At 46.6% G+C, this 27,854-nt stretch overlaps 2 protein-coding genes across 4 annotated transcripts; both read right to left on the bottom strand.

Moving 5' to 3' along the window:
- Positions 1-652: 652 nt before the first annotated feature.
- LOC135239289 (M-phase phosphoprotein 9) lies at positions 653-23,016 on the bottom strand. Of its 2 annotated transcripts, XM_064307846.1 has the most exons (23): positions 22,765-23,013; positions 21,825-22,120; positions 21,535-21,673; positions 19,230-19,319; positions 18,386-18,853; positions 17,874-18,020; positions 17,526-17,577; positions 16,528-16,631; positions 16,250-16,363; positions 15,497-15,921; positions 14,720-14,875; positions 13,958-14,045; positions 13,293-13,508; positions 11,602-11,649; positions 11,450-11,514; positions 10,455-10,547; positions 9,908-10,051; positions 7,790-7,890; positions 7,312-7,452; positions 6,571-6,691; positions 5,019-5,337; positions 3,009-3,077; positions 653-2,387 (listed from the first exon to the last, which is right to left on the bottom strand). In XM_064307846.1, the coding sequence occupies exons 2-23, from the start codon at positions 22,082-22,084 to the stop codon at positions 2,286-2,288; spliced, it is 3,462 nt and encodes a 1,153-aa protein (XP_064163916.1). In that variant the 5' UTR covers positions 22,085-22,120; positions 22,765-23,013; the 3' UTR covers positions 653-2,285. The 2 variants fall into 2 exon arrangements, with proteins under 2 accessions (XP_064163916.1, XP_064163917.1); XM_064307847.1 differs by lacking the exon at positions 7,312-7,452 and having other exon boundaries at positions 22,765-23,016.
- A 1,020-nt stretch (positions 23,017-24,036) lies between these two features.
- Positions 24,037-27,233, bottom strand: LOC135239610 (cyclin-dependent kinase 2-associated protein 1). Of its 2 annotated transcripts, none has more exons than XM_064308406.1 (4): positions 27,059-27,233; positions 25,467-25,564; positions 25,204-25,330; positions 24,037-24,688 (listed from the first exon to the last, which is right to left on the bottom strand). In XM_064308406.1, exons 1-4 carry the CDS (start codon positions 27,105-27,107, stop codon positions 24,621-24,623), a joined length of 342 nt encoding a protein of 113 aa, XP_064164476.1. In that variant the 5' UTR covers positions 27,108-27,233; the 3' UTR covers positions 24,037-24,620. The 2 variants fall into 2 exon arrangements, with proteins under 2 accessions (XP_064164476.1, XP_064164475.1); XM_064308405.1 differs by lacking the exon at positions 27,059-27,233 and adding an exon at positions 26,251-26,442.
- Positions 27,234-27,854: the final 621 nt, after the last annotated feature.

Genomic DNA, 27,854 nt, shown 5'->3' with positions numbered 1-27,854 from the left:
TGTTTTCATGCGAGGGTTTCCTATTTGCGGTCGCCCTTGGCTCGCGCAGAAAGGTCTAAAATCGCAAAATGGCAAATAAAATAGACGTCCTTCGTCCAGTGAAATGTCACAATAGCTTTTAAAATTAGAGGTGCATTTGCTATTACCAGACACAACCACACGCTATAAAAACAGACCTCTTTAGTCATACCTATTTGTAAGAGTAGCCATATGTTGGAAAATAGGAGAATGTTGACGTGTAGCCTAACGATTTTTATATTGAATAAAACAGCTGTTATTAAGTAATGTTATGACCCAGCTAATCGCTTTTCACAAACAAACATAATTATATACCAATTACAATTTATTTAATACAGATATCTTGCAAGTCTAAATCGCCAAAGTGGAAAAAAGTCAACAATAAGTCTCTTTCCAGTTGGCCAAAGTACTAGCAGGACAAATGAAGCTATCTTTCCACGCAGGTAGAATCTAAAATAATGCAAATTATTGGCATAATGAAGAACCTCCGAGTAGTTAATGTTACAACTTGTCAAACCTGATAGGTAGTTTTATTGAAAGATGTGAACAACATAGCAATTTTCTAAATAAAGTCGAATAAGTTAAGAACATTTACAGCAGTTTATAATGCTGGGATTAATCCGGAAGACATAAATGGAAAAATGTGCAAGGCTTTTATTTTCAGTTGGCAAATTTAATGTGAAAAAGTACTTAAAAGTAACACATCAAACATAACCAGGTCTGATTCAGTGCAATCGCCAACTTTACTAAAAAAATATAAAATAAATAAAAGGTAAGTGACATTTTCCCCATACATTACACTAAGGCTGTCCCTGCATGGTGATGTTTCTCTCCCACCCACAGGAGATCACACGTGTAAACAGTATGTGCTGGTTTGGTTTTTGCACAAAATCATTTAGAAATTAACACAGGGGTAGAATCACAAGTGTCATTTTGTTAATTCACCTTAACAAGGACTGGACAGATTTAAAATAAATGGAATGTTTTAAAACTGTATATTTCTAGGGCATGATGCTATATATATATATAAGCATCATGCCCTAAACAAAACGATAAACAAAAAATGTGAAATGGCAAAAATGATCAGCATTCAATTTCTTGACAATTCAATTATTTAAAAAGAACTACGATTTTCAATGATGTGTTTACAAACTTTTATGATCCAAAACCAATGACAAACAATCTGCCTGTCAATCATTCAGTCATCTACTTGTGTCTGCTGGCATTCATTCCATCTGACCTTAATCATTTCTGTTCAACTTGAAGGTCAAACAACACTAATCTGTGTTCTAATACTAATCTGAGTTTAACATCTCTGGACAGTCGTTTCGAGTCTTTTGTCAAAAATATTTTTACTGGAAGAAGCGTTTGTGCTGCTAAAAATAAATTATTAATCTTGGACACCTTGTTAGTATATGCTATACAATTTCATTAAGCTAAACTGTCACAAATTTATAGTGACACTAATATATAATAATAAAATGGACTGAGGACAACCCTTCAGTATTTTTACAATACCATTTTTCACTTTGCTAGCATATGCCCATCCAGCTACACATTTCTTTCACAGACAACCTTAAGAACAAAACTATTCAGAGATGCCAACTATTCAGACCAGCTTTCAATTAAAATCCTGATCTTCCATACAATCTTCTTTTATGATTTTCTAACAAACACAAGGCATTTTTAATGAACACTTTTTTTAAAACCCAAAAATAAACTATACTGTACACAATTTAACAAACAAATAAGTCACGTTAAATTACTTGAAACATTTGGAAGGCTATTAAATGTAGACTTTCATATGAAATACAAAAATCTATGATATTTCTGCAAAAACTGGGCATTATAACAAAAAATGACTGCTGGAACATTCTCAATTTTGGCCTCATTTACATTGATAAGCAGATAAAAACACACAATCTACCTGAATATGGCCAAAGATACAGGATAAGAAACACAATGAATATGAATCTTCATCTCTAGAAAATTAAGGATTTTATAAAATCTCACCATTAATAAAATATACTCTTTAAAAGGTTTTGCAATATCCTTCAGCTTCTTTGTGTAATAAAACATACCAAATAGATATCACAGTAACAAAATAGAAAATATCCTTTGGACATGTACACAAAATGTTCTATACAGGAAATACGTTAAGCAAAAAACAAAAAAGATTTTAAAATAATTCCATAAACAACGGTGCTCTTTATGACCACCAATCAACAAAGGTTGGGTTTCATAAACCTTATTGACACAAGAAAATGTTATATATTGGCAGAAGACCTTAGTACATGAAATCTCTTCAGCGTCATACGGATGGACCCCAAGTCACGGTTGACCTTTTCTAGTCGCCTTTCAAGGGCCACCTGGGGAAATATATTTATTTTTATAAATATATACAAACGCAAACACACATACACACACACACACACACACACAAATCAAGGTTGAAGTGAAAACCTACAGGACGGTAAATCTCCAGGAACATGGCTGGGGACCCCTGGTCTAAGATATCTCTGAGATTTAAATATCTGGGGCCCTCAGTTACTGTGGTCTCAACTAAAAAAACTGAGAGATCTGTGCGTGCATGCACTTCTGTGTGGGTATGTGTGTATGTGTGCGTGCGTGTGTTTGTGCTTGGGTGAGTGTGTGTGTGTCGGTGTGTGCATGTATGAGTGTATGTATGATGCATGTGCGTGTATGTGTGTGCGTATATGTATGATGCGTGTGTGCGCATGTGTGTGTGTGTGTGTGTGTGTGTGTATATGTGTTTAAGTACAGCGTGTGTGTGTATGATGAGTGTGCGTGTATGTATGCCTGTGTGTGCCGGCATGTATGTGTGTATGCGTGCGTATGCATGTGGGTATATGTGTGTATGTATGAAGAATGTGTGTGTGTGTGTGTGTATGTATGCGTGCATGCGTGTGTGTGTTTGCGTGTGTGCGTGTATAGGTGTGTATGTATGACGCATATGTGTGTAGCCGTACCTCGTCCAGTCTGCTCTGCATGGTGACTCTGGCTCCACCCCCAGGGATCCGGCTGAGCTCCGCCTCGATCTGTCAATCAGAACCAAACAGACCGTTCCACAGCAGCCACAGGATCGCCCGAAAAACACAGCCCAACGGGACAGGATGGGAGGGGGAGCACACTCTACACGCCTGCTTTCCAACAGGACGGGACGGAATGGGGGGGGGGGGGCACAGCCACCAATAAACATACACAGCAGTACTGCACTGTGATGAAAAGCACAAAACCAGTGTTAGGTATCAGGACACACTGTTGCTAGAGACATGATGTGCACTGGGTGGGGGTGGGGGGCACTTTCTCATTAAATTTTCTATTTTTTCATTTCGATAGCTCATCTTGCAATAACAAATATCATACAATTAATGTCCTTAAGTGACTTTATAATACGTTTTCATAAAAAATGTTTTTTCATCATTACTGTAATATTTTGTCATAAGAAGATTAGTCATAAACAGCTACGTCATGGGATTCATGCTGTGCCGAACAGTTTCTCATTTTAAGAGCTTCACTGAGGGATCCACTTTAATCCACCCCGTTCATTCTGTTCATTGCTTCTTTCAAGATTAAGCTTATGTCCATAAAAGCTCGCCATTTCAATATTGTGAACAAAATGACTCCCATCATATTTTCACAAACTGCCCTCCCACAAGAAAAATGTTTATATTCATGAGACGCAAGACAATTTCATGGCAATGTAAGAAGGGGAAAAAAAAGCTTTTCCATGATGATTTGTGGGAAATGTTTGTTCTCCATCAGGAGGGACAAGCTTAGCAAATTCATACTTCAGATCAGCTTTTTCTACCCACAAACCACGGAGAGAAAAAGATGCAAACGATCTCAGCGGAGCGCCCGTACGTTTATATTTAAACGCAAAAGGCACTTATTTGGGATGGAAGAATGAGCGTTTGTGAAAACTAAAAAAGGACTGGAGCTCCTATATGACATCAGCGACTTAGATTTGAAACAATCGTTGCGTTTTCAGCAGAGAGCAAACTCTTTTGATTGGTTCACCCTGGACAGTGATTGACAGCTCATTGTGGGGTTAATGAAACCTTGCTCTTCCATCACGAGCGGAAGGGAAAGTTTGGAGTTGAAATGTCTCTCTGACTGCAGGCAGGACTGGAGTCAATTCCCCTCCAATTCAATCAGCACGAAACGAAGAGAAATTCAATTCATTAACTGGAAAAATGGCCCGTAATGTTCTTACGCGGAATTAGCAGATTCATGGACTGAATTTCCATTCATTTCCCGAATCGATTGAATTTAAATGGAGGCAGACAATGCAGTCAGGTCTTAAACTGGGGCAATAAGGCCTGGGTGTGAAGCAGGGTGGGGCCACACAGGCGTGGGGTCACACAGGCGTGGGGTCACACAGGGCAGGGCCACACATGGGAAGGAGCCACACAGGGGCGGGGCTACACAGAGATGGGGTCACACAGGGAGGGACCACACAGGGCAGGGTCACATGGGGTGGGGTCACACAGGGCAGGGTCACATGGGGTGGGGTCCACAGGGCAGGGTCACATGGGGGTGGGGCACACAGGGCAGGGTCACATGGGGTGGGGTCACACAGGGCAGGGTCACATGGGGTGGGGTCACACAGGGCAGGGTCACATGGGGGTGGGGTCACACAGGGCAGGGTCACATGGGGTGGGGTCACACAGGGCAGGGTCACATGGGGGTGGGGTCACACAGGGCAGGTCACATGGGGTGGGGTCACACAGGGCAGGGTCACATGGGGTGGGGTCACACAGGGCAGGGTCACATGGGGGTGGGGTCACACAGGGCAGGGTCACATGGGGTGGGGTCACACAGGGCAGGGTGAGAGGGGTGGTTCACACAGGCAGGGTCACATGGGGTGGGGTCACACAGGGCAGGGTCACATGGGGGTAGGGTCACACAGGGCAGGGTCACATGGGGGTGGGGTCACACAGGGGCAGGGTGAGATGGGGCGGGGCCAGCATCCTCACCTGCTGCTTCTCCTGCGTGAGCTCGTCGAACAGCCGCTCCGTGTCGGCCAGTGACTGCACCTGGGGCTGGTAGGACGAGGGCACGTCGCTGTCGGAGGAGTCAGGCAGCTCCGCCCCCTGCTCCTCCCGGCCCAACCCCGCGGTCTGTTCCCCTGGCCCCGCCCCGTTTGAGAGCACAGGCCCCCCGCTGCTGGGCTGGCAGGGGACTGCTGAAGAACCTTCCGGTCCTTCTGACGAGAACTGGAGCCTCTTTCTGAGACTGGAGGTGCGAGACAGCGAGGTGGAGGACGGGTCCGTTTGGTCAGAGTTCACATGAAGCCTAGAACAGACGTGAAGCAAAGCACGTTAGCAACTCAAGGACCCATTAGTAGCTTAGTAAGGACATTGCATACTGCAATTAAACAAATAAGGCTCCTGGAATGCAAGTAGCGATTTCAGTCAATAACAGACTGAATGTCTTTAATTAAAACTGGTGCATTTTGCTGCCTCTTCTAAAGTCAGGAATACTTCAGAGCTCCTTCAGAAGCCTCTTTCACAGTCCTCCTGAGACTCCACCAACCTTCCCTCTAGACCTTTCAGACCCTTTGAGAACGGAGGAAAAATAAAAACAATTGAAAATTTCTCAACTTTTCCATTGGAAAATTGGAACAAAAGGAAAAAGCCACAGGCGACAGCTCTGACACTGAAGAAAGGCACGTCAGGCATATGCCAGGTTATGGGATGAGCTTCAGGAGCAGCCAGCTGCCAAATTCTCATCACCCTGGGGGAGGGGGGGGGGGGTGATGAGCGACGGCGGTAAATTTGACGGGTGGCACAGAGGCACTCTCTCATCCCGCTATGTGACACAGTCGTGACCGCACACCGGCTCGGGGGCGGGAGCTAAACAAACGGAGACTGCGCATCTCCCCACACAGGGGTGATCTACAGCGTACACTATAAACACTATAAACAGCCTGGTGATCCTCATACACACACAGCTGGGGAGTGTACATTACCGCCTGAGTGTAATAATGTTTCATGACCTGAAGGCACGATTACCATTACATTAGATGCACAAATACAAAGGAATTATGTGTTTGTCTATATATGCATTTTCATTGTAATTTTCCCACTGTGAAGCCCATATAGTAAAGCCATAATGACTTGCTGATTAAATGATTGATAAATGAAATAGCTGATCTATTTATTAATCCCAGCGGTGACTAAACAAGAGAATATAAATGACAAAATGATGAATAAACAGGCCTGTACCCCATTACTACACTGTAGAGGAATATGAAAAAGAACAACGTATTTGTTTATAAATGTAATTTCTTTGTACTTTCTAATATTCCTGCCATAAAGTCCACTGTGGTAAATAAAGCCGTAATGACTTACTGATTAAATGAGTGATTGATACAATAGCCGATATATTTATTTAAAAATTCCCGGGAGAGACGACAATATGATGAACAAACAGGCCTGTTGTACCCCATTACTGCACTGCAGTGGAAGATGTTTTTGGAGTTTTGGGGAGGACTGGCAGCAGCCGGGGGGGTGAAACTGCGCTTACCGGCCGTTGCTGTACAGCTGCTGGACGGGCGAGCGTCCGAACGCGGTGGAGTAGTTCTCCGTGGGACAGCGTTTGGGGCTGGACTTGGCTGACAGCGGGGTGATGAGCGTCTCCCTCTTCGCTGTGTGAAACACAAACATCGAAAAATAAATAAACAAAGAAAGAAATACAGATTCATTATACTTATGAGTGTTTCTGCCATCATAGGCTGCCTGTTTGATGGCACTTACCTACCCAGGATGTGGGTATGCACGTGGACTACATTCCAAGATGGTTAAAGGACTAAAACTCCCAAGCGACCATAGACATTTCTCGGATCTTACTTGCAAACTATAAGGTTTTTCAATGCAATATTACAACACTGGGAAAACTAAAGCAGGACAGTGAGAGCTGACAGAACTTAAATTGAACATAAAGACTTTACTGAATCTAACTTTTAATATTCCGGCCATAACATCCACCCCTAAATTCACCTTAATGTAAGCTACATAATAACACATTTTGGCTGAACTCCCAGTCCCGCACAAGCCTAAAACAGGGGTGATGGCCCTATATAAGCCTGCTGGCTCAGTGATAATAAAACACTTTTTAAGCCAAGATTAGTAATGCTCAAACGATGGCTCTCTTTACAAAGCAACAGGAGCTTATGGAAGCTCTATGAGTGTTGCGCTGCATCAGGCTCTGGCAGAAGGGCCATTTGTGAGCACGCTCAGTGAGGGGAACAGGCGTCAGGACTCGTACTGGGCGTGGAGGTCGGGGCGCTCCTCCGGGTGCCGGGGGGGAGGGAGGAGGATCTGGGCCCCTCTGGAGAGAGGCTCCTCTGGAGAGAGGCCCCCCTGCTGCCCTCCACAAAACTCACTGTGGGCCTGGGGCTCCCCGAACCTGCCATGTACATTTAACCACACGTGCAACATGCACACAGACACACATACACATGCACACGCATTGATGCACACACACATGAAAGCATGCACGCACGCGCACGCCCAAGCACACACACACACAAGCACAAAACACACATGCACAAAATACATACGCACAGACACACACACACACACACACAAACATGCAAAGAAACACAATTAGAGATATTGTGAGTTTGTCCAGGGGGAGCTGGGCTCTTGTGTTCATCTCTGAGCCCCCAGCATAACTGGCAGACTCTGCACATATCCAGACAGCCCCGCTTTCAAAGGCACCCCGAATTCACTAAGGTACACACCGGCCCCGGGGGGGGCGTGGCCACGGCTGCCTCGGGCCTCCTCCATGCGGAGCAGCGCCTTCATCAGCGGGGTGGGGGTCTCCGGAGGGGGGGAGTAGCACCTGGAGGAGGAGGAAGGAGGAACAGCAGCTGGTCATGGGGAACTCTCCGGAAAAGCCGAGCATGCGTTTGACAAAGTCAAAGCTCATAGGGAAATGCATCATTAATTATGTTTTTTTTCCCCCCGATGGACAAATGCTGAACTGTACTGTCTGTTTTGTAACTAAACACACCATTATTATTTTTAGTCTGCTCCACTGAGTGAACTTGTGCACATATTGCTGTAATTACTCACCATTTCCAGCCAAAGGTTTAATCCAGGGCTGCCCAACCCTGTTCCAATCTTACCCACTTGCTATCGGGCTGTAGTATAGGAGCAATGCTCCAATCTTACCCACCCGCTATCGGGCTGTAGTATAGGAGCAGTGCTCCAATCTTACCCACCCGCTATCGGGCTGTAGTATAGGAGCAATGCTCCAATCTTACCCACCCGCTATCGAGCTGTAGTATAGGAGCAACGCTCCAATCTTACCCACCCGCTATCGGGCTGTAGTATAGGAGCAACGCTCCAATCTTACCCACCCGCTATCGGGCTGTAGTATAGGAGCAGTGCTACAATCTTACCCACCCGCTATCGGGCTGTAGTATAGGAGCAGTGCTCCAATCTTACCCACCCGCTATCGGGCTGTAGTATAGGAGCAGTGCTCCAATCTTACCCACCCGCTATCGAGCTGTAGTATAGGAGCAATGCTCCAATCTTACCCACCCGCTATCGGGCTGTAGTATAGGAGCAGTGCTACAATCTTACCCACCCGCTATCGGGCTGTAGTATAGGAGCAGTGCTACAATCTTACCACCACTATCGGGCTGTAGTATAGGAGCAATGCTCAATCTTACCCACCCGCTATCGGGCTGTAGTATAGGAGCAGTGCTACAATCTTACCCACCCGCTATCGGGCTGTAGTATAGGAGCATGCTACAATCTTACCCACCCGCTATCGGGCTGTAGTATAGGAGCAGTGCTACAATCTTACCACACCGCTATCGGGCTGTAGTATAGAGCAGTGCTACAATCTTACCCACCCGCTATCGGCTGTAGTATAGGAGCAGTGCTACAATCTTACCCACCCGCTATCGGGCTGTAGTATAGGAGCAGTGCTACAATCTTACCCACCCGCTATCGGGCTGTAGTATAGAAGCAGTGCTACAATCTTACCCACCCGCTATCGGGCTGTAGTATAGGAGCAGTGCTACAATCTTACCCACCCGCTATCGGGCTGTAGTATAGGAGCAGTGCTACAATCTTACCCACCCGCTATCGGGCTGTAGTATAGGAGCAGTGCTACAATCTTACCCACCCGCTATCGGGCTGTAGTATAGGAGCAGTGCTACAATCTTACCCACCCGCTATCGGGCTGTAGTATAGGAGCAGTGCTACAATCTTACCCACCCGCTATCGGGCTGTAGTATAGAAGCAGTGCTACAATCTTACCACCCGCTATCGGGCTGTAGTATAGAGCAGTGCTACAATCTTACTCCACCCGCTATCGGGCTGTAGTATAGGAGCAGTGCTACAATCTTACCCACCCGCTATCGAGCTGTAGTATAGGAGCAATGCTCCAATCTTACCCACCCGCTATCGGGCTGTAGTATAGGAGCAATGCTCCAATCTTACCCACCCGCTATCGGGCTGTAGTATAGCAGCAGTGCTCCAATCTTACCCACCCGCTATCGAGCTGTAGTATGGGGGCAGAACTCAGTTCACCTGGCTTCATAAATGCTCTTTAATTCCATTACACTACATCACAGGCATTTAGCAGACGCTCTTATCCAGAGCGACTGACACAACTCTTTACACAGCATTTACATTGCATCCATTTATACAGGTGACCTTTGGCTTACAGGACCAACTCCTTACCCATTATACTACACTGCGGTCCACGGCACAACTAAGTCCAAGTACTTTTCCAGGACCTTCAGGACGTGGTTTTATTGCTCAAATCCTGGCCCCACATTGTTACTGCTGAGGAAACCAGGAAGTTCACGTCAATGCATTCAAAACTCTGATTGGTCAGGTACCTGCTGGTGTGCATGGCTGTTCTATCAGAGGCCGGACCTGAGTGGGCAGAGGGGTCGGGTTCAGGGCTCGGCCACTTCCTGTCACTGTTCAGGAGAGCCCGGCTCTTACAAGGAGAGAGGAGCAGGTCTGGCTGCTGGGAGAGTCTGGAGAGAGGGAGAGGAAGAGGAAGACTGGAGTTAGCTCCATAAAAGGACTGAATTAGTGTCTTGGAAAGGATACATATCCGCTATTTAAAAAAAAAGTAATTTAACTTAAAATGAAATAGCTATTGTGCTTCACATGATGTTGTTCATCCATAACCACTCACAACTAGTTCGAACAGATATATGTCAAGCTGACATGTTAAAAATATAAAATAAATCAATAATATCAATGCACACATTGAGTCTGTTGTGGTTGCCTCCACTGACTCTTGGGAATTATCCGAAGTCTGCTTTTACTCCGACAGACGGACCATTCGGCTTGAGTTAAACACCATGCTGAAGGGATGTCTGTGGGACATATCCGTTTTAAATTTGGGAATGTGGGAAGTCTGACGGCTCGTACCCAGCCTGTGACCGGGCCTGGATCATGTGACGCGTCTTCGCCAGGTTCTCGTGCTCCAGCTGTTTGACCTGAGACTCCAGTTTGGATACGAACCTGAGAGACAAAGAACAAAACTGCTAGGAGCTCAGATTCACAGCTTAACCCCTAATACACATCACTACAACAAAGAGACAACCACATTAACCCTGAATAAACATCACAACACAGAGATAACCACCTTAACCCTGAATAAACATCACAACACAGAGATAACCACCTTAACCCTGAATAAACATCACAACACAGAGATAACCACCTTAACCCTGAATAAACATCACAACACAGAGATAACCACATTAACCCTGAATAAACATCACAACACAGAGATAACCACATTAACCCTGAATAAACATCACAACACAGAGATAACCACCTTAACCCTGAATAAACATCACAACACAGAGATAACCACCTTAACACTGAATAAACATCACAACACAGAGATAACCACCTCAACCCTGAAAAAACATCACTACAACACATCAGGGATAACCACCTTAACCCTGAATAAACATCACTACAACAAAGAGACAACCACATTAACCCTGAATAAACATCACAACACAGAGATAACCACCTTAACCCTGAATAAACATCACAACACAGAGATAACCACCTCAACCCTGAATAAACATCACAACACAGAGATAACCACTTTAACCTCGAATAAACATCACTACAACACATCAGGTATAATCACATTAACCCTGAATAAACCCCACACTACAATACAGAGATAACCACCTTAACCCTGAATAAACATCACTACAAAACACATAAGAGATAATCAACTTCTGAATAAACATCACTACAACACATCAGGGATAATCACATTAACTGTACAAATGATCCCTAATGGAGTGTGAGATGCTAGAGATTTATCAAGAATTCATGGGTCATTGAACTTTAATAATTACATTTAAAAAAATAAATGTTTTAGAAGGTCCAAACGCTACCTCTTCAGTTCAGATATCTGTGAATTGGCATCAAAGAGCTTGTTCTCAGCCGAAGCCAGATCATCCTGATAAAAAGGGTAATAAAATATTAAATGCAAATCGCATGCAAATAAGCTGAATTTCTGAGGAAGGAGATGGGAGAGGAGCATTACCTTCACTCTGTCATGGTCTTTTCTCAGGGAATCATACTCCACTAGGAGCTGCAAAATAAACAGGTAAAAGATAAATAAAACAGGGAATAACAACTCCAACACATGCCACATCAGTAATAAACCTTTAAATATCAGCACTAAATAATTACATAACATTACATGTCCAATTAAATAATAAAAAACAAAATATGTTCCAGATGAAATTACGGGTTGCCACAACCTGACACCAATCAGCAGCCCACCCAGATTTAAACAGTTAAAAGTTGTTGGTGCTAATTATTATTTTTTATTGAAACAATCATTATGAAACATAAATATGAGTAGTCGGTTATTGTTGTACTGTTTTTTCCCTTTGGCAGCACTGTGCACCCGTGTGTATGAATTTGTTTGAATTTGAATAATGGCATGCATGGCACTAAAAGACAGGTGAGAAAGGGGAACAACAAGCCGAGTACGAGTTCCCAAGACGCCGCCCCCTCCACCACCAGAAGGCGCAAAGTCAGAAAGAACTCCACAGCGCCACCTGGAGTGGCGCCATGCTGCAGCGCGCAGACACACATCCACCGCATACAGAAAAGCAGGCACAGGAAGTCATTCTCCCACTCCCTTCCCATTCTTATTATTTATATTCACTTATTTGATTTTATATGTATTTTACTCTTTTAATGTACTTTTCATTCCACTGTGAAGCACTTTAAGCTGATTGGTTTTTGTGTAAAAGGTGCACTAAAGTTATTATTATTATGTTTAAGATTTAAATTATTATTAATTTAAATACCGAATTTTCTGACATAAATATAAATATAATCAAATTAAATATAATGCTAAATATAATCGAAAATAAACGGTGTATATACTCAACGAGGAGCCTGACAGGAAATCTTTAAGGGCAAACCAAACCCCTGGATACCCTCTCCAACACATGGAGCCCACAGAGGTTTCGGTTCAGAAGAGCTCGATATCAACTTCTGAGTTCTGGCCTCAAAATGAGCGAGCAACCAAAACAGGCCCAGTTTCTCTGCCTTGCAGATGTGGATCGGTCTTTGGTTTTATATGAAAGATTTATATCGGCCCTGTAGGGGGATGGGGGTATGATTAATGTAAATGAAGCCACCCCATGTGGTGCCAACCCCAGAGTAGTCATGGCCACAGTTGCTGCCTAGCAACAACTACTGTTACATGTTTGCATACATAAACATGCATTAAATAGGCCGCACATTGTTCAGTCTTCCCACTCGGCTCAGACTTATGGTATTTTAAGGAGAAACGTGATTTTCTAGGCTAGCTTCAAAATTTTACAAGCTTCGGATGTTCTACTCTTTGGCACCAAGTGTGAAAATCAGAAAGTCTGGCTCACAAACTTCAGGCCTCAGACCAAGATTTTTAAGGCCCAGCAAGAAGAGATTCTCTCAAGCCATAATGGCTGAAGCCTTCCTTCATCTGAGCTCGTCTCTTGACATTTACCACGTGATGAAAGTCCTATCGAAAAATCGTGTTGTACTCAGCCTGAACGCAGCCCTTATTGTTAAAGCAGCAGTAGGCTTTGACCTGCTGCAGAGAACAGGGACAATTTTTCACATGCATTATGAACTAATTTAGCAGATGCTCGATCCAGATCTACTTAACAGCTTTACTGCTTACAGGCAGTCCCTCCCTACAGCTGGATATTACTAAAGCAGGGGGACGCTCACTTCCTGTAGCGCGCGGTGCTCCTGCCTCATCTGGGCGCCCTGGTCGTGGGAGAGCCGGGAGGCCCCGTCCAGCTCCCTCTGCAGCTCCTGCAGCCGGGACCGCAGCCGGGCCAGAGCGCCGTCCTTCTCCCGCCCGCCGCGGTCGCTGTCCTCCAGCCGCGCCCGCAGGGCCTGCACCGCCGCGTCAGCCGCCGCGTACCGCGCCGGCCACTCAGCCTGCGGCGACAAGAGAGACAAATCCATCCAAACCTGCCCCAGATTACCCAGCTATCGAAATACCCTTCACACAACAGAAATATTCTATAATCCATGCACATTGCGGTGAATGTCAACAGAACTACGCAGCGATTTCCAGAACACAACTACATACCCATTTAGTTGAGCAGTCAGTCCAGGTCTGAGGTGACGCTAAATCTATGTTTTGGGACAGGGACATGTGTAGAATCTGCAGGAGTGTTTTAATGCTAATTTCCTCTTATTTAAAGACCTAATGTATGTAAAATATATACTTGAGCCAGGTCTGCCTCAACCGGTCTGGCTCTGGCACGTGGCACAGCTGTCGCCAGGGAAACGAGTAACCACTAACGAATGCGTACCGGGCAGAATCCGCCACTGCGCCATTTCTGACATTAATCCCTGGTTTTTACTTAGAGAGTGTGGTTTACCAGCTGGCTCTCCAGTCGGCGGTTCTTGTTCTCCAGGTCTCGGATGCAGGCGCTGGCTTCGGTTAGCGCTCTGTCCAGGTGTTCACACCTGCCGTGAGAAGAGGTGAACCGTTACACTCACAATCTCCAGCACACTTCAAAACATGTCATTAAAAATATTTTAAAAAACAACGCTTGTGCACTTCAGACGGCGAACTGAGAAATGCTCATTCGTTAAAGCAGTGCTGAAATGTGATAAAAATGAAAGGATGAAGCAGGCCATCTTTACAGAGAGGCGAGTTCAGCTCTGCAGGATCACTGTAACACTCAGCTCCTCAGACAGCGCGCGGTTCTGAGTGCACGGTTCTGAGTGTGGTTCTGAGCGCGGTTCTGAGCGCGGTTCTGAGTGTACGGTTCTGAGCTCACGGTTCTGAGCGCACGGTTCTGAGCGCGCGGTTCTGAGCGCGCGGTTCTGAGCGCACGGTTCTGAGCGCACGGTTCTGAGCGCACGGTTCTGAGCGTGGTTCTGAGCGCACGGTTCTGAGCACGTGGTTCTGAGCGCGGTTCTGAGCGCGGTTCTGAACGTACGGTTCTGAGCGTGGTTCTGAGCGCACGGTTCTGAGCACGTGGTTCTGAGCGCGGTTCTGAGCGCGGTTCTGAACGTACGGTTCTGAGCGTGGTTCTGAGCGCACGGTTCTGAGCGTGGTTCTGAACGCGTGGTTCTGAGCGTACAGTTCTGAGCGCACGGTTCTGAGCGCGGTTCTGAACGCACGGTTCTGGTACCTCTCGAGGAGGGCCCGGTTGCTCGTCTGCAGGTCAGCGTCCGAGCGCCGCAGCTCCACGGAGAGCTGCTCCTTCAGGGAGGAGATCTCAGACTCGTAGTACGCTCGGAGATCCGCTACGTGCCGGGAGTGCTTCTCCTTCAGGCTCTGCCTCACCCTGGGAAAGAAAAGCCTCTGATTGGCTGGGATCTAAAAAGATGGCCCGTAGCTACAATTGGCTGAGATCTATCAGAGACAGCCAGTGGCTGTGATTGGCCGAGATCTAAAGAGGAAAGCCAGTGAGTGAGAAAATGAAGCAAAATGTTCAGACATGGAAGCTATGAGGGCAGTATAAAGCACCTCCTCCTCCTCCCCCTCCCCCCCCCCCAGTGTTCTCAGGGCTAAGAGCAGGGGTTCAGGACATTTCTCAAGCCCATGCGGTCTTTCCCATTATAAATATGCAAAAGACTTCATGTATTAATAAAACAGAAAAGATACTGCATTGCAATTAAATAGGGATAATAGAAGATAACATCATGCGATAAGGATAAGGTAATAAAAGAGAAAAAGGATTCACATAAAAGCATTCATAATAGAACACATTCTGATAGCAGCATAATTAAAAAACTGTAAATGTAAGAATGAATCCCAGGAGCTTAGCAGTGAGATTAAATTAAGCACTAGAGACCATGTGTATGAATCTACAAGTCCAAGAACTGGAGGTACAAGACGAGCATAACTGACGAGTTTCATTGGACTGAATAAATAATGATGTCACAGAAAGAGGCGGAGCCCTCACAGAGACATGACCACCGGGTCTTCCAGGGAGGAGGAGGAGACGGTCCTCTCCAGGCTGCCTCCTGATTGGTCGGGACGGGTGTGGGCGTGGGGCGTGAGCACGGTTCGGCGGCTGCTCTCGTCGTCGCCGTAGGAGACGCGGTTGTAAAGGGCGTGGGGGGGTGCGGGTGCAGCGGAAGTCCGGTTGGGCCCCCCCTCTGTGGGCGTGCCAGCCGGGGACAGTCTGGGGGAGGGGCAAGCGGGGTCCGGGCAGCCCCGGGCTGGGGGCCCCTCACTCATGGAGTCCGGGCTGAGGGCGGGTGCCCCCGGGGCGTGGCCGGGCGGGGGCTGCTGGGGGGAGGACGGGCTGCTGAAGTGGGAGGGGGAGGTAAACCCGGACGTCCGGTCGGACTGCTTCATGTGCAGCGTGGGGTCAAGGGTCAACACCTGCCGCAGAATGGGGAAGAACATTCACTCAACACCAAGCAATTCGCTAAAAAAAAACAACCGCCAAAATTTGAAACCTTCAAATTTACTGAAGCTGAAGGACCTTGCTCACAGGTACAATGGCAGGACCCCACCTAGGAATCACACCTGCAACCTCTGAAGCTGTGAACCCAGTTCCCTAACCCCTAGACTGCCCTGCCACCCACCAAAAGAGATACAACTAAACGCCCATGGACTAACAGAACCTCACGCAAAGGGCGTGGTATTCCTGAGAACGATCCTCTCACGCAGCTGTTCTGTGATCACAGTAGCAGCAGCCAGGCCGTACCTGAGGAGTAGAGGCGTTGGAGGTGAGGGAGGAGTCCCATTCCTGCTGCTTGGCTCGCCCCCCCTGCCTGCGCTGGTAGATCTCCCTGAGGGACCCCGGCAGTTTGGGATCATCCTGAGAAGTGTGGCGGCACAGTGAGAGGGACAAGGCTCATCAGACAGGCGAATGTGGAGCTCCATCGTCACCCTGCAACACCGTCGCTGGGCCGACGGCCATTTGGTTACCGTGGGAACATGGGGGCAGGGGAGGGAGTGGAGGGGTGAATTAGGGCCAGATACCTGGTTCAGGGACATGTCCTGCAGGAGGAGGTAGGCCCCGCTGTCGAAGCTGTCCGGTAGGGGGCGATAGAGCTCACCCTCGTCCAGCCTCCAGTACGTCAGACCTGGGTTCCAGTTCAAACACAACATCACAGCGTGAGGCAACCGCCTCCACACGACCGCAGCCATTGGCTAAGACCTGACACGCTAATGCTAATGCCACTTCAATTAAAAAACATAATATACTGCTGTTTGAGAGTGAAGTCAAGCGAAGCCAAACCAAGATGAACTAAGTCAAATTGAGCTAGACTATGTGGCTTAAGATACGCTATATTAAGCTAGATAAGTCTGGACACTGAAATTTTTGTCCGGGCTGTGTCCTTAGACAGTGCTGACTGGGAATCCACAGTGGGGCAGTACAAATGGTTTCCACCTACTATAGTAGGGCTGTTCACTGTTACCTAGGTTACCACATGCTACTCCTCAAGTGCCTACAGGTTTCCAATCTTCCTCAGTAGAAAGTTTTACCTTTGACCTCTCCTCCAATGAGCAACTCCTGCAGAGCCACTGGCTCACAAGCAAATTGGAGGACTGGGCTGGACAGCAGAATCACAAGCATCAAATTATTGCTGACTCTAAACCCGGGGGAATGATTCAGTTTATATGCGATTCAGTTCACAGCAAATTCAGGTTACAGCCAATCATGTTCATAGCCAAATCAGCTTATCGATTTGGTTTACAGCCGATTCAGTTTATAGTCGAGTACATTTTTAGCTTAACAGTTTGTTAACCGAAGACTTAAACAACATAGCTCCAAAGAGCAATTTCCTTTCGAATGCAGTCCTTGGTTCTGCTAGTAACTCATTCCAGCCCTGCACAGTAGATACTCAGGAAGTTGGCCATGGTAGTGGAGTTACCACAGGGGTAAAGGGGTAAAGCATTTCCACCATTAGGCCCGTGGCCACCTCTATACGCACGTAACGGTGAAAATGGGTTTCACTGCGGAGAGAGTCATTCACCTGAGGCTTCAGACATCAGGCTGTCAGTTCGCTTCAAGCAAGTTGTTCGATACTGAAACCCAATAGAGAATAAAGGTCAATATAATTGGTATGTAAAGTAGGTATTAGCCTTTGCATTTTAAAATGTCATTCCAATATGCCAATAAAACCATTACATTTAAAAGGTATTAGCAAAAAGCAAGAAAGGGGGAGATAGATAGATAGACTGACAGACAGAGAGACAAATATATAGACAGATAAGACAGACAGACGAACAGACAGATTTAGCTTTAGCCAGGATGAGAGCTCTTTAAACTGAAGCTATTAGGGCAAATGATCAGTAAAGCGTGTGTGAATCTCCCATCTTACTTCATCTGGGCGGTCACCATCAGCGCTCAGGGACCCCCCATGGCTCTCCTCCTCTTCCTCTTCCCCCTCCTCCTCCTCCGCCCGTGGGCGCTGGGACTGTGCCGACCTGCTCCTGGGCACCCTGCGTTTCTGCGCCCAGGAGGTCAGCTGACTGGGAGAGAGAAAGAGAAAGGGAAGTGCCCCGCCAGTCAAAACGAGAGCGATGAACACCATGAGATGACATCGGACGCCATTTTGAGTTTCTTTAAGTTCATCATAAGGAGCCAAATAAAACAGCGGTCCAATCTGACCCTGATCTGGGAGGATAGCAGCCTTGGAGTGGCAAACCCAGTTCCCTACCCACAATGCTACACTGCCACCCTGTGTGCACTTCAGAGCTACAACTACATCCCACCCTTGTGTCATCACTATGACAATACAACAAAAATTCTGACCCAACTTGTTTTACAAGCGCAGCTTAACATATCTGCTGATTATTAGAACTGGACAGCAGCCAATGAGGTTTGTGTAACTTGCCTGGTGGCTTTGTGCTGAGCAGCAGAGGGGCTGTGATTGGCCGGCGGAGCAGACAGAGACGTGTGATTGGGCAGCTTTCGCTGAGACTCCCGACTCATCAGGTCAGAGTCTGGCGTGGCCAAGGGCCGCAGGCCGAGCACCGAACTCTGCCCCCCTCCCTCGCCCCCCCAGTGCGGGCTGGGCCCCCCCCAGGTGGACAGCGTCCCGTAGCCGCTGCTGTTCACCGTCATGGCGCCTTCCTCCCGGCTGTCCCGGGCCTTGGGGCGCGGCTCGCCTGCCACAGGGCGGACGGGGGACGTGGCGCTCGGAGGGCGGGGCACCAGGGGGGGCCCCGCGAGGCCGCGGCCGAGGAGCCGAACGAGCGGGGAGTCCCCGGCGCCGCGGCCCAGAGGGCCGTCCGGGTTCTGCGTGGCGCGGGACCGGTTCTGCAGCCGCACCAGGGCCTTGATCTCATCCTGAATGAGCTGAGCAGAGGCAGAGAGAGGTACTGTAAGAGAGGGCAAGCACAGTGCAGCAAATGCCCCCCCCCAAAGAGAGGCAGAGAGAGGTACTGTAAGAGAGGGCAAGCAGAGTGCAGCAAATGCCCCCCCCCAAAGAGAGACAGAGAGAGGTACTGTAAGAGAGAGCAAGCACAGTGCAGCAAATGCCCCCCCCGCCAAGAGAGGCAGAGAGAGGTACTGTAAGAGAGTGCGACTCAGGTACGTGAAACCCCCCCCCCAGCCTCATTTCATCTCGAAACAGCTCCAAGTACACATTTGTGTCCAACACAGAGAACACAGGGACCAAACAGAAAACAGGTGCAGTGAAAGGAAGAGCCGCAGGGTGTGAGAGAGGGCTGACCTGGACCTGGCGCTGGTACTGCTCGTGCTGGGCCAGGATCTGGTCCCGGTACTGCTTCTCCACCAGCTCAAACAGCTGCAGCCATCGGCCCTGCGGTGACACACAGAGGAGCGGAGCGTGCGCTTTTACGCTGTCACACACACGCAAAGGTTCCGCTGAAGGACTCCTGCGGGTGGGCCGGGGGGGCCAGGTACAGCTGAGGCTGCAATGCCCCCCCACTCCCTCGCCCCCTCGCCCAGGTTTAGTGGCACAGGCCTGCATAAGCAACCAGTCAGCATTTGGCTGTTTACAATCGCCATGGCAACAGCTGTCCCTGCCTAACCGTGACACAAATCAAACTGAATTAAACTGAACCTCAGAGTTACAACACCTCCTTGCCCCACCGGCCCCACCCGCCCGCCAGTAAGACCCTACCCTAACAGCCCCTACCCAACAGCTAAAGCCCTACCCTAACCAAAACCCCCCCCAACCCCCGGATGGCTAACGCTTGCCCCGAGCCTGTTAACGGTCACCAAATCCCGCAAACCCCACCCTGAAAACCTTCCCATGGAAGATAGCACAGTTTCTTCAGTATAGTCCCTTTACACTGCAATATACTGTAAACGTCTGGGCAATTTTTTTAAATATAGTAACAAATATACAGCAGCATGCAACACGCTGTAGAATGAGAAAGCAGGAATATTCAGCACACCTGTCCGTAAATCTGAAAAATTCTGCGTGGTCAATCATTCCTATAAATGCACATAAAATAAGCTACACTCATTCTATACCCCTTTTCCTTGATAAATTACATTTGAAAGGGACTGAATAAAAAAAGTATTGGATATAATTGCCGTGTTTGGTCAGATCAAACTGTAATGAACGATGTTTCATCAGCTGTTTGAGAATGCAAAGCGATCCTGGATAACTGCCTCACGCACGTGCCGATAAAAGAAGACCTTCTTTGGCATCTCGTTTGTCTGGCAGTTTGGCTTAATTCTGAGCAGACACAGTGTACCCGCTCACATGGCCAGCGAACTGAGCATTAGCCCAAAGCAGGTAATGAATCGCCAAAGCGCACCCCATCGACTTCCTCAAACGGGCACATTCAATTCCATTTCAAACTGATGCCTGATTGCTGAACTGTAGCCGAGCGCTAATTAAATGACACCGGAGCCAACTTCATTACAATGGGGCAGAATCTGAGCATAGCGACCGTAATCAATACAGACAGAAGCAGCCGCGTGATTATCGAACCGAGCCTTGCTTCGGTCCAGCAGGGTGTGAGAAACGGCGCTCTGTCAAAGTCCCCCTCACACACGGCATCCGAACTCGAGCCCAACGACTTCTTAAGCATTAAAAACGAGTGCGGTTTCACTCTAGAAAAGTGCGACCAATGTGCCGCCTCCACTTGAAGCAGTTGGCTTTCATCGCGGCAATATGCCACTCAATGTACCGCCAATATATTGACATAAAATACACGGTCAAGATTAAAACTCTTCCTGTGAACCCATGCCCTGTTCTGGCCAAGAGGAGGCTTAACCCTGGCTTAACCCTGTTCCTACAGATCTACCCTCCGGTAGGTTTTCATTTCAACCCTAATTTGGCACACCTGATTCTTCCAATTCAGCAGCTCAACAAGATTTCTAGCTGTTGAATGAGGTGTGCTTTGTTAGGGCTGGAGTGAAAACCTACAGGATGGTAGATCTCCAGGAACAGGGTTGGGCACCCCTGTTGTAGCATATTGCGTGTAAATGTGTCAATAAAATGTGTAATACAGATAAAATGTGTAATACAGATAAAAATTTGATTGATCGAAAGTTTTTTTTTTTTTTTTTGTTGGTGCACCTCACATGAGACTCTGCACCCACCCTGCGGAGTTCAATGCTTTTCCTTCACACCAGAAAACGGCTTGAATCCAAGGGCTTCTGACTGGCCGAGCTTTCACATTAAGGCACAGCAATCCCACCCTGAGCTTAAGCAAACAGCCAATGGCACACACAGAGCACGCTCAGTATTCAGCGATACATCTCTCGTTTCTGTGGCGACACGCGGTCAGCTGTAATCCACAGCGTAACCTAGGTAACAGAAGAGCAGGCTGCAGGCCGTCCCACAGAACACAGAACCCCACACCCCCACCCTGTCCTACCTCACAATCCCACCATGACCCCAAAGAACACAGAACCCCACACCTCCACCCTGTCCTACCTCACAATCCCACCATGACCCCAAAGAACACAGAACCCCCACATCCCACCCCGTCCTACCTCACAATCCCACCATGACCCCAAAGAACACAGAACCCCCACATCCCACCCCGTCCTACCTCGCAATCTCTCCAGATCTCAGGGTCAGTGCCCCCACTGTTCTGGATCTCTTGCACCAGGGCTGTAAGGGTCTCCAGTGGACTGGGGTTGATGGTGGTCAGACTTCTCCCTGACCCCTTCACATCCAGATGGAGATTCCTACAACATAGGTCAAAGGAATTCAAAAAAGAAACAACAATTCCTTAATGCTGGGACCTCCACTTTTGATCAGGCTTCCACTTTTAACCTGGTAATGGAAGGGGAACCAAAGAATATTACGTGTACGGGAGAGCCAGGGCACCCCACACACCTGTTCTTCTGGGCACTGTTAGACGCGGGTGTGATTGGGCCTTTGTTTGTCACCGTCCCGGCGGCGGCGGTGAGGATTCCCTCCAGGGTCTGCGCCGACTGCGCAGAGATACGCCCCTCCTCGGAGGCGGTCGGCCCCGACAGCGCGTCCTCGGAGTCGACGGAGCCCTCGCTGTCCTTCCCGACGCTGTTTTCCGCATGATCCTGGCTTAGGGCCACGGAGCCGGACACATCCTCAGAGATACTGTCATCTGTGGCCATCCTTATGTGGCCTCGTTGAATAAATGCATTTGATATCTGCACAGGAAAAGCGTATTTTTCCTCAACAAAAGTGCACCAAAAAGAAGAGGCAGCGCAGCATTTATTGATAAACAGTGTGCCACAAGTGCCCAAGTATTAATATTGCTAAAAAATGCGTCAAGATTAATTGAAGAAATGAAAAAACCACTTGATTACCCATCATGTAAAAGTAATAGTTGAATGAATAGTGGAAGCCGTCAGCCATAATAGTTAGCGAACTCCTGCGGCAATAGTTTCGAAACTAAATCGACATGTTAAGTTTTTGACACTTCCTCTGGATGGATGGCTGGCACTTTGCGCTGAAGCTCGATAACCTAGCGAATGGCTAACTTAAGATTGTCAGATAGCTAGCCAGCAAGACACAACGTGTTGCTAGTCTGAAGTTGCTGGATGGGCAGCAAATGTATTAGTGGTAAGGCGGGCTGGAAAATGCTGCCTAGCAAGCTAATACTGCAATGCATACTTTCAACACCTAGATCTACACGTAACCAGCTAACGCATAACAGCACCCGAGCAACATTCGCCTTTCTATAACAAGATCAAAACAACAGTCTTTATATTTTAAAGTATGTGTGGCGAGGCAGCATGCAAACTGCCCCCTTCGCTGTAGGAAGGTCATACGGATTTTGCTCTCCACTTACCTACAAAGTTGTACAAGTCCCATATTTGTATTTATCTTGTAAGCCCGCGAGACGCCTGTTGTTGAACCCTGAACACACTACCCTTCAACGACGAACCCGCTTAGTCTTCCTTTTGCGCTTTTGGATTGGTTCGCCGTGCTTAAACTGTCCGAGTAAAGATATCACACTGGTTCTGATTGGCTGTTTTGCACCAGGAGAGGAAGGAAGTGAGCGAAACCACAGTGGGCGGGAGCGACTGCAAAAACAGCATTAATTTCCGCGGGCTAGGCTAGGCTCTATGAATAGGCTACAGTACTGTGGACTAGTCACAGATTCAAAACGGTGTACAGTTCTGGGACTAGTACAGGGACAACTCTGGCGGTTGTCACGTGATAATTGATGACGCTGACGCAGGGATGTACGGCGTCACCAAAAATATCTTGTAATCAAAACCAGATGGAATGGATGGATGTCAATGAAGTGTGTATGCGTATTTCCCTTACCTTCAGCATACCTTACTGAAAAATATGAAGTGTTGCCTGTGATATTCAAAACTGAGATAATCGGGCAGGATTTTACCCTCCATTCTACTCTGTTTGAATTAGGCAAACCAAAGAATGGTTTTGAATCAACAGTCTTATGACATGCTACAGGTTAAAAATCTATAAAAATTAAAAGTTGCATTTATCGTGATTGCTGTAAAAAAAAAAATCTTGAATGACAAAAGAAAGATTAGCATGCTTCTCTTTAACAATGCAGCAAAATAAATAAAGTGCTGAGCTAAAGAAAAACCCTGCAAATCACAGCAATACGGACAAAAGATAGCTTTGTTGTGGAACACAGGAAAGGAGAATTAGGCAGGAAATGCAATGGCAGGGAGGCAGATAAGAAGCCATTTGAGAGCACAGAAACAGCTTCCTCACACAAGGGCAGTGCAATGCATCTTGGGGGACTTTAAACCTCACAACGAAACCAAAAGATTATGCTGCTACCTCTCAGCTAAGACTGCCTTGAATTATGTCATTTCTATTTAAATGGCACTGGACAGTAAAGAACAAAAACCACTGAACTGCAAACCCGCTGGACCTGCTAATCCTATAAAATAAGCTTTTCCACTGGCCATGCTGATACATAGACTGTCAATTCAAACCTGAGATTTTAACTGCTGATAGGTGAAGTTTCATTAACCCCGGATGAGGAAATGCCAAACCAAATTTACACTGAAGCATAATCGGAAAGGAATTAATTTAAGCAGCATGAATTTGTTTTGGGAACTCATAATCACAACAAGTGTTTTAATGAAAATAGGGCTTTATTACACTGAGTAATAAATACGTACAAAGATGCAAATAATGGCTTTATTACAACAGTTTATCCAAACCTGCTATGCAGTACAGTATTTGGCACTACACTTTTCTCCAGTCACCTACATATTAGTTTGTTAAAAAATGTCTAAGTTAAAGAGTCATGTTCATTACTAAATGCCCTTTTTACTACGGTCTAACCCTGTACAAGTCATGCAGTTTCTACAGTAAACTGGGAGCATTTACTAACTTGCATGCAAAGTTATTTTTTCCCATTCCCATTTTGTAATCTATATAGAAGCAGTCAAGAAATCCAGAAATTCCCAAATGGGAACACAAATAGAACCCTGAAGGTTTGTCTCAAGTACATTTCATATACTGGACTGGTCTTTGCCATTTTTTTTTTTTTTTGCGCTCCCCAAGCCAAATGTCAACATTTTCTTTTTTTTGTCAAGTGTTTTTCTTCGTAATGATTTTTCTGAAAGCTGCTTGGCGTTCCCGTGAAAGAACGGCGAGACGGAAAGATTTCTGAAGCTGTTGGGTCTTCCGTTGGGAGAGGTGCTTCCTGGGTGGTTAGGACCTGGCGTTCCTCTCTGTTTCTGCTAAGCATTCTCTCACCAGTCCTCTGGCATGAATGATCCCTTTAAAAACACAGACACAGAACTACGCATTTCCTTCTCTCTGTATGGTTATAATATGTACAGGGTTTCCATGGTCACTGAATTCTTTTTTTTACTCTGGAAAATTAAGGGAAAATGTAATGGAAAGTAGTAAAATATTCTTGGAATGATTGGAAATGTCACATATACACACACGTCTTTCATTCAGAGAATGAAACATTACATTACATGCATTTAGCAGACGCTCTTATACAGAGCAATTTACACAACTTTTTACATTGCATTTATACAGTAGGATATACACTGAAGCAATGCAGGTTAAGTACCTTGCTCAAGGGTACAACGGCAATGTCCTACCTGGGAATGGAACCCGTATCCTTCAGGTTACAAGACCAGCTCCTTACGACACTATACTACACTGCCGCCCAAATATGTTAATCCCGGCCTGTTAGTATATTTCTATAAAAGCGTGGCCACCTTGTTAGCCCATGCTGTAATGGTCCCCCTGTAAGAACTGTTGGTACACCCTGCAATACCTCGCTTAAGCCTCTCCATGGCAGTTTTGCTCCCGGCGTACGTCGGTCTGATCTCCTTGCCCAGTTCTTCGATGATGGCTAGAAGTTCAGCGTATTTACTCTGAGGCACTTGGGTTCCACTTGTCCCCTAGAAATACAAGACGTTAACAATACTTAACGTGTCATCACACCATCGGTACAATCTCAAAACTATTTTGGTGGAGAGGGATTATGCTTTGTTACCACAGTTAGATGTTCACCCAGAGATAGTATTGTCAAATTACCTGTGAAAAGCCCAGGGAAGGTGGTCCGTAGTCGTTTACAATGGGTCTGTAAGACTGTAACGTTGCAAAACTAGTTGAGGGAGAATGGACGTTTCCAACTGTAAGGAACGAAAAGGACAATATGCCATGAGTATATAAAAAATATTGAAATGCGAGAGCTAGGCTATTCCTCTGTTGCATGTGAAGTGACCTTAATTTTGAAACGTGCACGTTTTTTTCAGTAACCTATGCTTGTTCGCAAACGCTGTCCAAAGAAGATTTAATTTAAACATGCAGTGAAGCCGCTCATTATGTTTCTTAATTACATTTGTACAGCCTTTGTGCGCTGTGCTTGTACACGACTGAGATTACACGAGCACCACGTCCTGGTCAACGCTAGGTGTCCTCAGAGAGTCAAAAAACGAATATTCCTGATCCGGATCAATCATCAGCCCTGGGGAGACCGTCATGGAGGAAACCGAACGAGCGGAGTTAAGAAGTGATACATTTTTTTATTACCGTGTTACGCTACCCCCCGAACGAATCTGACCATCGGGTAGCGGGGACTCGATACCTTACCGGAATCCAGCCTTCGTTTATTTGCACTCTCGATGTAGGTGAGGATAAAGCTTTTTTTGATTAGTAATAATGGCGGATATGAATCAGCTCGCAGGATCTGACCCTATATATATAACTGGACAAAAACTACAGACACGGTCTTTCCCCAGGTATTCATAATAACGTCGAATTTTGCATCCGATTAAACGGAAATTTTTTTGGCGATAAACCGATATTTTTGCCTTACCCTGGTTCACGGAAGTTCCCGGAATGTGCTGGTGGTGGCTGGGTTTGTAAGACATTCCCAGAGACATTATAAATTAAAGAAATAAAAATGTCCTGAAATTCACCGAAGCGTCTCTGTCTCCCTCAGACACTTTTTGTTTACAGCAGAGCAGCACCGGCAAATATGGCCGTCACTCTCTATTGACACCCACAATGCAATCTATCATCACAATGGCAAATTTGGGCAATTTCACCCCACAATTGCCTCCGTAATGTAAGCGCACAAACACGACTTGGTCGGTTTTGTTTGTTTTTATTTCATTGTTGCAACGCATAGTTACTTTATATATTTATAAAAGCATCCAGAACGCTTTTCAACCAACAGTTTAACAAGTCATCACCCACGGAAAACTTTGCGGGAACTCTCCTAGTGTTACTTGTAGCAACTTCTGTTCAGATCCAAGGCAAGATATTCCGCAAAAAATAAAAATAAAATTCATAAATTCTCCTACCCCGTTGTAACCGGTTCGTAAACCAAACAATTCCTATATCTTGAAATGAAATACAGACAATGCATATTGTACACTTGCAACGTTTACTTTTCTCTTCGCATCTTAACCGTGAGAAATGTGCACGTGTACCTAGACAGCCTTCAATAAGACCATCGCAATTACTGTTGCAGTGTTGGCAATTACATCGCAGCATTAGACAAAAATTAAACATTTTTTAAAAGCCTCGTGTCTGTGCAGTTGCTCTGCTGCGGTTCGTTCAGGAGGCAACATAACCAAAATTCCAAAATGAAAAAAAATGTTAAATTCATTTACATGTACCTGACTTTATCTGGGGGGACACATCCGTAATTTTATTAGCAAAACTCATTTTGTGGTTGTAGAAAGCTTCAGGAGGAGCACGAGGTAGCACCCGCGCGGAGAACTTTTGCTTTGCACAAAACCGGGGACGCGTGCCATTCTAAAGCCCTACCAACGTTCTCCCCTCCCCCACCCCAAAGCCCCGATTAGACGGGCAGCGTCAATGCTACATTTTTCTTCCGTTCACGGCAATGACGTGTACCCCTCAGTCACTGAATGGCCTCTACTGTTGCTACCATACGCAGAGCGCGTTCCGCACGGCTTTGTTTCATCAGCACGCGGGGGAGAGGAGTGCAATGAAATGTGCACGCTTTAAGCCTCCTTCCCAGATTCAAACCCCACACCACCCAATATAAATCTAACGGCATTTTTGACAAGATGGACAAAGCAAAGAAGGCGCGTGGTATTTTTCACGCTTTACAGATCATGTGGATTAATTTTCGGTCATGCAGTCAATAGACTGCATCACTAACAAGCAGCTGCACCAAGATTCACAAAAGACAGGAAGTGCTGCACTTCGGGGGCTCAGTTCTTGATAGAGGAATAAAGGGAATGTTGTGCCAACGTGTGATTTACACTGCAGATCCGACCGCTTCCCCATTCCAGCTGTCCTCGTGCAGTCCCGTGCAGTCCCGTGCAGTGTGCAGAGGCCAGAATGCGACCGAAAAGAGAAATCGGTTTTTGGGTTGCGTTCTGGTGAAAATTACAACCAGGCTGAACATTACCCACTAACACCAAGTCACCCAGGATCCCGTCA

This window comes from Anguilla rostrata, chromosome 14 (genome assembly GCF_018555375.3).
Source record: "Anguilla rostrata isolate EN2019 chromosome 14, ASM1855537v3, whole genome shotgun sequence".
Taxonomy (NCBI): Eukaryota; Metazoa; Chordata; class Actinopteri; order Anguilliformes; family Anguillidae; genus Anguilla; species Anguilla rostrata.
Note: the sequence above shows the minus strand (reverse complement) of the source record. Positions and strands in the feature narration are given on the sequence as shown.

What these genes read in the sequence shown, in the direction of transcription:
- LOC135239289 (XM_064307846.1), bottom strand. Translation starts at nt 22,084, where the DNA reads ATGGCCACAGATGACAGTATCTCTGAGGATGTGTCCGGCTCCGTGGCC. An exon ending in AACAGTGCCCAGAAGAACAG is followed by an intron (nt 21,674 to 21,824) that starts GTGTGTGGGGTG and finishes CCTATGTTGTAG; the next exon opens with GAATCTCCATCTGGATGTGA. An exon ending in CCACGCCCCCCCCGGGGCCG is followed by an intron (nt 7,453 to 7,789) that starts GTGTGTACCTTA and finishes TGTACATGGCAG; the next exon opens with GTTCGGGGAGCCCCAGGCCC.
- LOC135239610 (XM_064308405.1), bottom strand. Translation starts at nt 26,317, where the DNA reads ATGTCTCTGGGAATGTCTTACAAACCCAGCCACCACCAGCACATTCCG. An exon ending in GGGAACTTCCGTGAACCAGG is followed by an intron (nt 25,565 to 26,250) that starts GTAAGGCAAAAA and finishes CGTTCCTTACAG; the next exon opens with TTGGAAACGTCCATTCTCCC. An exon ending in CATGGAGAGGCTTAAGCGAG is followed by an intron (nt 24,689 to 25,203) that starts GTATTGCAGGGT and finishes GTGTTTTTAAAG; the next exon opens with GGATCATTCATGCCAGAGGA.